The 12135-nt window shown below is 34.6% G+C and overlaps 1 protein-coding gene across 4 annotated transcripts in view; it reads left to right on the forward strand.

The window, feature by feature from the left end:
- Positions 1 to 12135, forward strand: part of LOC118185672 (neural cell adhesion molecule 1-like) — a 213227-nt gene that overhangs the window by 172843 nt on the left and 28249 nt on the right. For all 4 annotated transcript variants that reach the window (XM_085816546.1, XM_085816544.1, XM_085816545.1 and 1 more), the window contains exons 3-5: positions 6689 to 6988; positions 7145 to 7399; positions 10142 to 10423. In XM_085816546.1, the coding sequence (XP_085672672.1) occupies positions 6689 to 6988; positions 7145 to 7399; positions 10142 to 10423 (837 nt within the window). The remainder of the gene's footprint in view (positions 1 to 6688; positions 6989 to 7144; positions 7400 to 10141; positions 10424 to 12135) is intronic.

Genomic DNA, 12135 nt, shown 5'->3' on the forward strand with positions numbered 1-12135 from the left:
ACGCATCTACGTGTCGGGCAGACGACTTTGTGGAATAATTAGCCCCACATATATTGTTTTGGGTGTTCTTTATGTCAACGGAATTCGAGCAAGGATGAAAATGGGCAAATATGAAAGTTACGGTAGGAAGGTGGGATTTAGAGAATAATCAACTTTCGTTCTGGATTCAGTTCTGTAGAGTTTCGTTTACGAATTTACTCTTGTTTGGAGAATAATACCAGAAATGATCCCAGAGCTCTGAAGATTTTATAATAATATGTTCTTCCGTGAAAATGAATTAAATAAAAATGAATTTTCTTTGAATAGAACTGTGAGTTATGCATATTTTATGTAGACCACTTTTAAAGAACAAAATCATCGCTGCCATTATCACACTAGTCATTACCATCAAACTTTTCAGGGTGTCTCAGATCCGATATTGCCTTATGAGGTCTAATGAGAAATTTTCAGTGACTAATTATTGTTAAGGAATAATCCCGTTCCCGCATGCGTTCTTTCGTAGTAAAATGATCGGGATGTAGAAGATGCGTGCTTCGATTCCCAGCGAGAGCACAGTTGATTTTTCTTGTTTTCTAATCGAAAATGTCTAATCATCTATACACGGTGATTCTGCTTAAAAAGCACGATGCGTCAATGTTTTCATTATCAAGGTTAGTAACCAATTTTTCAGTAAATAATTCCGGTACATCAAAATACCTTCTTTGCGCTTCAAGGTGGACTAGTAGAATTTTACTGCCGTTTGCTTGAAATTGAAAAAAATACAGAGGCTGTTCACACATTTTTTAGACGATGTATATTGTATTCACAAAACTAAATTACATAAAATTCTTGTGTTTTAAATGATCTATTTGACATCCCTTATTTTGAACTATCTTTCGACATCGCAATTTCCAGGATAATAATGCCTTTTGAAGCGGCAGAAGAGATATTCTATTCCATTCCTCTCGAACAGCTTTCCAGAGTCTTGTTAGGGTTTCGGGACAACGTTTGGATAATGCAGTTTTTGAAAGTCCGAAAGCACAAAAATCCATAGGTGACACATCGGGAGATTTAGTAGGGTTATCAGTGAAGGGTATGGCCTTGATACTAGTTTTTTGTTCCATTTCTTTTAGGAAATTTACAGTGGATGTGGATGTGTGACTGCTAGCTTTGTCCTGATGGAGTCTCACAGATGGATGGCACTGTGGGTAAAGCGATGGTATTTCATTCAGAAAAATTGGCCATAAAATATGTTCCTGAGAGTATTTGAAGTTAATCTTGACATATTTTTGCACTCTCTTTATTTTTAACTTGCCATTATAAGAAAAACCAGCAACAATCATGAATCCCTTAGAAAAACTTCTTTCGATTCTTTGAACCATGTACTTAAATTTTTTTCTCCCCTTTTATGATAATAAATGCGTCTTTTTTTGTTAGAATCATTTAAATAAACCCATGCTTCATGTATAGTGAGAATTGTTTTCCATTTTTCTTTGGATAAGTGTTTCTCATATAGAACTCTGCAGCGTGTCCTGCGTTGAGCGATATGCTTTGGAAGAAGACAATGCAATGTGCATCGTCTTCTTAAGATTTAAATCGTCTTCTTAAGATTTAAATCGTCTTCTTAAGATTTTCTTAAGATTTAAATCAACGTTTATCATTTTGTTTACGGTGGACACCGAACATTTTAATGATTTTGCAACTGTCCTTTGACTAGGGAGATTTTCTTTTAACATTAAACAACGTATCTTTGCAATAGTCGAAGATGTCCGTTTTTTCCTTGGATACTTGTTTGGAATTTTTGTCCCTCTTGAGGCTCCAATTTGTCGTTTTTTTCCTTTCTTGTTGATGATATTACCTATCGACGCTATCACAAAAACATGACTTTCACATCGTTTTTGGATAACGGAGTATGCGTATTTCTCTTCGGAAAGAGGGTAAATGTAGCCTTCGAACCAGTGTTTTGTTAAATTCGCCATTTTGAATAAAAACAAATCTTTCAAGCCACAGACGATAATTTTGACTTTTAAAAACATAGTACACTTGCAATTATCTCTTTTGCAGCAAACGATTTTTTATTACCGCTTACCAAAATCGTCTAAAAAATGTGCGAACAGCCTCTGTAATAATTTTGTTCTTTAATCTTAACTTTCTAGCTTTACTGCAATACAACCTATTTTAGCGTAATATTCCCTGCATCTGTTTTTACAAGTACCGTCTTGCTTCTTCAGATGAGTATTAATAACTGGAAAATATGTTTTTGTAAAAGGAAAATCTATGGTTAATTTTTCCCATTAAGGCACTGAAAGTACAAAGTTAATCCAAAATAAAGTTCTTCCTAGCATGCTATTGCAATTTTCAGATTATTACTCTGTTGGAAAATGAGATCTTAGCACTAAAAGCTAGAGATAAACGAAATTTGGGAGGGGTATCTGCATATTTTAAAGATGATGTCTGTTCACATTTCGTGCTAGATGGATAAATGTGGCGCTAGTAATACCAATATGAACATGCAAATCACGTTTGTTTTAAATATATGTTGTTTATGTGCTTTATATATCCTTCGGATTGGGCTTTGTGAATGAGATTTGAGCCAAGAATGCCTTTGAGGAGATGAAAAAGGCAGTATCATCAGCTTACTAAGTTTGAACGAGGCTGTGTAATAGGGTTACGAAAAGGTGGATTTTCTTTTCGAAAAATCTGACAAAACTTTATCCTCTATGTATGCGTGTTGGCAGCAGTGGTCACGGAAAGATTCAAGAAGGCCAGAATCCAGCCGCACACATGCAGCCGCTCAAAGGGAAAACCATATTCACCGCATGACTCTGGCGCACCATCCTGCATATGTGGCAGACATTCGAGCTTTTGTTAACACCAAAGTAACCTAACGAACTTGTAATAAAAAGGTTATTTGATGCTTCGAGCCAGGCGCCTTGTAGTGGCCATACAATTAACTCCAAATCACCATTATCTGCGGTCAGGCTAGAATTGTTGAATAGGTGTTGTCAGGCTAGAATTCACTGAAGAACAGAGTGGAGATTTGCTGTGCTTTCAGGAGACTTTTTGTCTTGGTGCCATTGATAGCCGTGTGTTGGTTAGAAGGAGGCCAGGTGAGCTGTCTGCAGATTAGATACTTTGGAGCTACGCTAGTTGTTATGGTCTGGGGAGCCATTTTCTGTTACACTCTTATCGTTATGCCACACAACAACAAATTTGACTGGTGATTGCACCGCTTGTGCTGCCATTCTTGAGCAATATTCCACGGGCCATTTTCCAACAAGATAAAGCCATTCCCCATACCGCTGCTATCACTTGACGTGCTCTATAGGTTCGACATTTTGCCTTGGCCTGCGAGATCACCGATCTTTGAACTCATGTGGAACATGAATGGATGATAAACTGAGCGTGATCTCCAAACAGTATGGATCATTGCTGATGTGACTAATTAAGTACAACACATATGGAAATCCGTCCCACAAAATGGCGTATCACACCTGTACAACACAATAGAAGCGCGTTTCCAGGCTTGCATTCGACATCGTGGCAACCAAGCGGTTATTGGTGTACCACCATTTCACATTTGAAATGGCTCTTTTCACGGATACTTTAACTTGTGACCTTGAAATATAAATCAAATAAATATGTTGCCTAGACAAATGCTTTGCCTTCATTTCATTCCTCTAAACTGATTTCTTATGTTGGAACTCTATTTTCCATCAGTGTATTAAGATATTCTGTTAACAATACCACATCAGTTTGTTATCTTTATTATTTTTTTTTATCATGAACGTAGAATAAAATACCTAAGCTATTTAGCATCTTTGTGGGAAATATCGTCCGTTAAATTGTGCATGCAATCCAAGATTGGAATTTTAGTTATTTATTTTTGAGAATGTCCTCCTTAGGATTTAAGGCAAGGTTGGAAGGGGAATCTCTTTAATGCATATTCCTAAATCTTCAAACGACACAGATGTTTCTAAGCTCTGCGGTAAGAAGAATTCACGTTTCTATTGTTTGAGAAAACACCTGCGAATTTAAAAAAAGATCCCGAAGGAGCTTTATTCTTCTTTACGATGCTCTCTGACCTGCGATCCGTCACAAAGAGGAAGAAAGAACTTCCATTTGCAGCGATTCCAGTTCGAAAACCGCATATCGTTTGATGTTTGAAAATGACCGAAAGATGTGATTTATTTTTTGCCATTTTCTATTGTTTGACTAATCTTAATTTTCGTTGTCCTTCTTTCTCTCCATGTCATTTCAACAGCTGCTAAAATGCAAATATCATGATTGCACGAAATAGCAATGGTGCATTGTTTTCGGTGTCGTTTTAGGTGTAATTTTAAGAATTTGAGTTGTGTAAGAATTGATCATTCGTTTTCTACAGTGGCTTCTAAAAGTATTGGAACACCATCGAGTGTGCAGTAAAAAGGATATTATATATAAATTTAAATTAGAAATTTTTATTGTGTTTTTAGAATAATATCTTTATTCTGTTCCAGAATTTAGGAACAGCAAAATTTTTAGACTTTAAATTTATTACAGCAAAATTTTTAGTAGAATTTATGACCAGGGTAGCAGAATTTATGCCCTGCAAAGATTGCAGTGGGCGGCAAAAAAATCGGCACTAGGCATTATATTTGTGTATATATACACAAATATAATGCCACACAAATATAATGCCTAGTGCCGATTTTTTTACTTTGCAAAATACTTACTTATTTTGCAGTCTATAATAATGCAATAAATTGCTCCTCTTAATATACTGAATTAAAAATATTTAGTTCATATTTTACATTATCAATTTCCACTCTATAAACAGAGCAAAAACTAATGTTTCTCTCTCTCTAGCCCAAAGCTATCTATGAATATTGCATATTCTTCATAACAAGTATAGTCCCCATGGAAAGATATACCCACTCTATTAGTTTAATAAACTGAATTTTCATTGAATTTAGTTCATAGGTGTGATACGCTGCAAATTAGGCCAACACTAATAATACTAAACTTTTAACTTCTCAGTCGACAGACTTTTGATTCTCGTCTTTTAGCAGCATATATCATTTCAAATTCTTTATTACCGCAATATTTAAGTACTATTTGTAATGTAACAAGTTTATAGCTACTTCAGTAACTAGCGACTTGTCAAACAAAGTAACAGTTTGGACTTATGTATTTGCGTAGATGTTTTTAAACTGATTACTTTTAAGTGATTTCTTGATCTTGGAATTAAAGGAAATCTTATAATCCCAAAATTTAAAGTTAATTATTCGATAGTTATTTAATAATTTTGGAAAGGATGAATTTTTGAACATACAATATACAAGCGAATTGATTAATGACTGAGCTAAATATAAGTATTTGAAAATGGTATGACAGATTTATAAAACAAATAGTGTAGTATTCCCTCTACCGCATTATAATATTCAAATTTTTTGTATAAACCGTTCCATGGGGACTATACAGGGGACTATACAAGGAGGGGATAGGATTAACAGACGAAAGTAATGAAAATTCAATTTAGTATAATTTTATGTACTGTTACTTTGCAATTTGTAATGAAAATTAGTCTGGAAAATACAGATTATACTCAGGTAACTCAAAGATAATATTGTAAAATTACACTTAATGTAAAGTATAAACTCTATTTAATAAGTAAATATAAAAGATTATCGGAGGACTTTTCGTCCAATCTGATTTCTTGTCTAGATGTGTCACAAAATAAAAGGCAATAAAAATAGTTATTAACTCTTCGATCTTACGTTATACAAACTGAAAATTATCAGAAACAGAACTCCAGTGCACAAACAGCTTTCAACAGAGTTTTACGTTAAATCGAAGGTGATATGCAGTATTAGCAAAGCTTAGCCTAAACTTTGGCTTCTTATTAATCACCTCAAAGAATTACAACAAGCAAAAATTTGCTAACTAGCCAATTGCGGTAGCAGAAATCTATAATAACTGTCTGCCTGAGCTGCTTAAACGCTTTCTGATAAATTTGAAATTTGAGATCTTATTCGTAGTCCTGTGGAAGTTGATGAAATTAGAAAAGCGAAAATAAAATGAAACCTTACAATTTTTACCATTACACCACTTTTGGAAAGAAGAAAATAAATAAAATAAATGTTGTCAACTAATAAAACAAATGTTAACTGAAATTCGAATTCAACTAAAAAATTTCAGTTTTAAAAGCTTCAATGTTATCTTTCGCTTCTGGTCTTTCATGGTTAGACTGGTGCCTTAGGTTTTTTTTTTTTTTTTTTTTTTTAATATGAAAGATAGTATACACCCAATCTCCTATCTACGACTCTTGTCTGATCTGTGATAGTGCGCACATTGTCTGATGGTTGTGTGATGACCCATGATCTAATCTATGTGACTGTGCAGGTATTTTCTCTCTTAATTCTTATGGTATTACCAATAAAAGTGTGATCCATCTTATACAGGATTTTTATCTTTATCCAAAATCTTTGACTAAAGGCAGTGTTCACCTTTCCTCTATGTATGATTCTTAATAGGCTGCTAAAATTTGATAGAAACCTCTGAGAATTATTAAAAGTTGTTTTCAACGCGCTGTTAAAAAAATTCTTCATGATCATGCATTTTACTGTTACTGCAAATTTGTTTATCAAGATTTAATTCTGTTTCATGCTACAGTATTCCATTTTACTGTTTATTCTTTTTAATGCATTAAAAAAAAATTCCTTTACAGTTAAACCTGGGGAACCACGGATTACGCCACCTAAACCTATTGCCAGAGAAAGAGAGACCATCTCTTTGACGTGCTCCAGTGAAGGAGGTAGCCCGGACCCTACCATTCGGTGGTACCGAGATGGTGTTCTGCTGCAAGGAAAGGTGCAGAAAGGAGGATCCAGGGAGAGACCTACATCCAGTGTTCTAGATGTGACTCCGCGAATAGATGATGACGATTCTGTCTACCGATGTGTAGTCTGGAACCGAGCTCTCGCGGAAAATTTGAAGCTAGACACCAGCGTCAGCCTCAGGGTCCATTGTAAGTATGCCACACAATTGCCCTTGTAAGTTAAATTCTTCAAAGCATGTGTTTGTTATTTTATGGATTTTTTTTCTTCTTGTTATATTTTTAATGAAAGACTGTTTTATTGCTTCTCACTCTCTGAGGATGTCGTAACAAAACTTCTCTTTGCAGATTCCCCTCGAATCACGGTGGGGCCTTCTAACCCGCTGAATGTTCTGGAGAATACCGATGCTCACTTGATCTGCAATGTAATCGCTTCTCCACCTGTTCGTTCCGTTCGTTGGGTAAAAAATGGCAATCTCTTGTCCAACACCTTTAACCACACAATTAGATCTGTCACGGCAGATGACAGTGGCATTTATAGCTGCATTGCTGATAATGGTATTGGAGATCCTACACAAGCCAACCTGGAATTATCTGTACTTTGTATGTATTTTCTTTTTATTTCTAATTCTTTCTATTTTTAGTCCAAAGGAATTTCAGTCCCGAAGGACTATTGCTTTCGTTTTGGCATTTTGCGTCGGACTCATAAACGTCGGTTCACTTTTCAAACTGTTGCCACAAAATGTTAGAGTCCTGCATTATATTTGAAGAAATTAAATAATGAAAAATCTGCATAAATGATTGTCTATTTCTCGCATTGTGATAAAACAATGGTACATAGAGCCATCGAATTTTGAATGACGAAATCCTACTGCGAATATGGGCATCTGAAATCCCAAATTTGGAATTTGTTTTATTATAGATTTTATATTTTGTAAAACTTTAACGAATTTTTGATTTACAAACTCAATGCTTTAAAAGCGAGAAATGGCAACGTTAAGCAGAAAAAAAAATACTTTTATCTCCAGCTCGCGAGACTGTGTATATCGGAAATTCTAAAGATATGCTTAATTTAACATTATTTTGCGATATTGCTCTTGAACTGAATTTTATGGTTTAAGTGCAAAGAACATGATATTTAATAAATAAAGGTAACACTCAAAACGTTAAAAAAAAACGCCCCTTTGGACGTAATTTAAAATCTAAAAAATTTCAGTTTTTTTTTTTTTTTTTTTTTTTTTTTTTTTTTTTTTTTTTTTTTTTTTTGTAACGTAAAAGTCTTAATGAGAAGGAGGGAGGGAAAGTGGAAAGTGTTTAATTTGCTGAAAAATGTAGTCTTACCGCACTGAAAATGCAATCATTTTCAAAATTTTGTAATTAACTCGTAGTTGAAATATATAATAATCGATTGCTCAAGTGCTTATATAACCATTTTTTAAGTCTTAATAAAAAATGTATTTTCTTAGATTTTATTGCATCTGGCAGAGTCATATGCTGCGTTTGTCCATAAGATCTTAATTTTCATAGCGTTGTAAAGTGATTTTTTTGTTTCTTTGTTGGTTTGCTGTGTGTTTTATTTGATTTTGAATTTGTGCCTACTTTTATTGTGTGATATTGTGATAAATTCTTTGTGATAAAATTCTTTGCTTTATGATAGCCTTGCTTTTCTTGTTAAATTTTCTTCAAACACTTTTTTTTTTTCCTCTCAAAGTTTTATTTTGTTAAACCCATCTAAAACTGAAAGTAACTGCTACTTCATTTAAATTTTAATTACTGTTAAATTTCTTTAATAAAATTACATATTTTTGTGACGATTTTCCCAAAACATTAAGCAGTTCTTAAGGAGTTAAATGGGCAACTAACCCTACTTTTTTGTGATGTGATGTGAGGGGCGCAGCTCGACCCTCCTGCCAGACTTAACTTCGCCCTATGGTCTTTTTGCGGACATCGCCAGAGCAAGCCAGAAACAACAATAGCTCTAACAAAACAAAAGATATGAAGATGGTTAATTTTTCTTTTTTGTATTTAATAAGAAATACAGTCAAAAGTCGTTAATCCGGACTCGTCGGGACTTCGGCGATTCCGGATTATCGATTTTTCCGGATTATAGATCATCAGTTTAAATCTGGTAAGGTGGCATGCAGAAATTACAAAATTAAAAATATGAAACCGTAATTTATGAAATAAAGAACAATTATGATCTAAAGGGTATCAAAATTTACAAAAAGAAAAAGCTTAATATTTATTTGTTTACTTTATTAAACATTTCCTTCAATGTAAGTTGCTTCGTTTCATGTGATAATGCTTTCTCTTTAATTCTATTAAACAGACATAATTTCTTGTTTAGTTACAAAGTTCCGCTGTTCAAGTCCTATAATTGCTGTGTTGAGAATACCGACTAATTTGTCAATCGAAATGTTTTCGTTTTCAATAACCTCTGGGTCACTTTCTTCACTATCGGAAGCGAATTATAATGACGAGGAACTTGATTTAAATCATATCAAAGACGGAGTATATCGAGATGAAATACTACACTTAGTACGGAATTATAAACCAAATAAAATAAAAACATCTGCTCTGAAGATAAGGATAGTGCTGACAGATCAACTTCCAATCCGCGGCGTGAAATTGATAAACAGATTTCGGATTTCAAAACATACTTTCGCTTTGTAGATACAAATTACATATTAGTAAATATATATCGGAAATTCTATTTGACATAATCTTTCTAATCTATCATAATCTAATAATGACGTTTATGCCCCCCCCCTCTGCCGCAGAGCAGCGTGAAATTGATAAACAGATTTCGGATTTCAAAACATACTTTCGCTTTGTAGTAAATATATATCGGAAATTCTATTTGACATAATCGAAAGTTCAAGGTAACTTTTATAAAATTGCTCTAACAGTCTGCAAAAAATAATAAGCCGGATCCAATTCGAAGATTAAGGAACAACGCAATCTGCAACATTAACTGAATTACATAACTTTAGCTTAGCGTATAACTCGTATAACTTTAGCTTAGCGTTTGTGCGCATTAAACGCGCATGCGCACAAACATATTCGCAGCTGTAAGGGTCTTATGCGCTCTCGTAAACGCCTGTGCGCATGCATGAACGCGACGCATGCGCAGAAAGTTTGTAGCGTTGAGGTCCGGATTATAGATCATTCCGGATTATGGGTGTCCGAATTAACGACTTTTGACTCTATACAAAAAAGATATAGCTTTGATGAATAGGAAAAGGTATAAAAATAATGTATTTTCTTAGTTTAATGATGGCAACATTAATGGAAATTTATAATATAATAGTCGTTAACATCAAAAAATGCTATTTAATTTTTCAGACGGTCCTCATGTTAAAGTAATTTCTTACCAAGAAGTGGCAGCTGGAGATACTCTTGTTGTGAAATGTGATGTCTCTTCTAAACCTCCTCCGCACATGATCCAATGGCTGAAAGAAGGCGACCCTTACTTCCGACAGACAGGGGACACTCTGCAAATCGAGAAAGTCTCCGTCGATGATGGTGGGAGGTACATTTGTGAAGCGGCCGCCTCATTCCGGCCCTCAGGATCCAACGTCCAAAGCGAAGCCACCGGAAATGGCACTGTCACTGTTCGTATCAAGCGTAAGTTTTCATTTGGTAATGTTTATACTCCTCCAGGAAGCAAGAACATCATTGTGTTTGTGAATGTAATATCTTAAAGATTGTCCGCAGAAATTAATTGATGATTTTCTTCACACAATTTAAAATTTAATTGTAAGAAAATAGATTTTAGCCTGTTTCTCAAACATGTGTTACAGATTTTTGCAGATGAAACTTGACAGTTTTTGAAAACTGTCATGAAATTTAAGCTCAGGAAATTCAAGACGGTTCTTCGGAACCATCTAACGTCTTTCTGTAAGAATGTTCGGATAAGATAATATAAGACTTCATTTTTACTTTTTCCATTGTCTGGAAAAATGTGCATCATGGTTTTATAACACCGAAGCGGTGAGAACAGATGGTAATTCTGTGGTGCAGTGCATGGTGAATAAGCTTTTGTGAAACAGGATATTTTGCCAATTACATACAGGATCTACTAAGGCTGTTCGCACATTTTTTAGACAATTATCATGGTATTTACAGAAATATTTAATGCATAATTTTTGTGTTTTAAATTATCCATTTGATAACCCTTATTCTTCACTATGTTTCTGCACCATAACCTCCAAGACAATAAAGCTGTTTTTAGTAGTGGAAGAGGTATTTTATCCCTTTCCTCTTGAGCAGCCTTCCAAAGTCCAAGAAGAGTTATAGGTCGACGTTTGGACAATCCACTTTTTAAAAGTCCCCAAATACAAAAATCTGTGGAATTATACATCAGCAGATTTCATATTGATATGAGTGAAGGATATGCCTTTAATACACGTTTCTTGTTCCTCTTCTTCCAGGAAATTAACAGTGTATTTGGACGCTTGGCTGCTTGCTTTGTCTTGATGCAGTTCAGGTTGATGGCACTGTGGGTAAGGAGATGGGGATTTCCTATTTGGAAATCGGCTATAGAATATATTCCTAATAATATGTGGAGTTGACCTTAACAGTTTTCTGCACTCTCTTTAATGTTGATTTGTCGTCACATAAAAAACCAGCAACAACCATAAATCCCTTTGAAAAACTTTCTTTAGATTTTTGAACCATATTTTAAGATTTTTTTGTTCTCCTTGATGATAATAAATGGACCTCTTTTTATTGCGACCGTTTAAATATACCCAAGAATCATCTATTGCGGCAACATTTTCCCATTTTTGTCCGATAATTGTTATACGATTATCGGAATTCTACAGCGCGTTCTGCTTTCGGCAATATGTCGTGCAGAAGGATGGTGCACATTACGTTTTTTCACCATTTTTAAGATCCAAATCAGAATTAAACGCTTTGTTTATAGTTGGCATCGAGCATTTTAATTATTATACAACTGTCTTTTAACTTCGAAGATTTTCTTTTAACGTTTAAGTTCTTACCTTTGCAACATCTGAAACATTCCGTTTTTTCCCTTGGAATCGCCGAATTTAATACAAACTTTACATATATCATTTCCCTGGAGGTGGAACCTTTTTAAGTAAGCAGGGAACCTTCCCTGTGCAGTGAGAATTTGATATAACTTATTAGGTATTTCTCCCACCTTCGTAGTGTAGTGGTCAGCACGCTCGACATATATTTGAGAGGTCCGTGGTTTGAGTCCCGGCGAGGGCATTGCTAATTTTTTATCTGAAAAATTCCTAATGTCTCTACAGTGGCATCCGAACTGAAGGGGGGATATATGATGATTCTCCACCACCAAGATTTGGCAATTAGGT

The sequence above is a fragment of the Stegodyphus dumicola genome, chromosome 5 (genome assembly GCF_044657685.1).
Source record: "Stegodyphus dumicola isolate Sdum_Otavi_A_Nest chromosome 5, ASM4465768v1".
NCBI classification, from domain to species: domain Eukaryota; kingdom Metazoa; phylum Arthropoda; class Arachnida; order Araneae; family Eresidae; genus Stegodyphus; species Stegodyphus dumicola.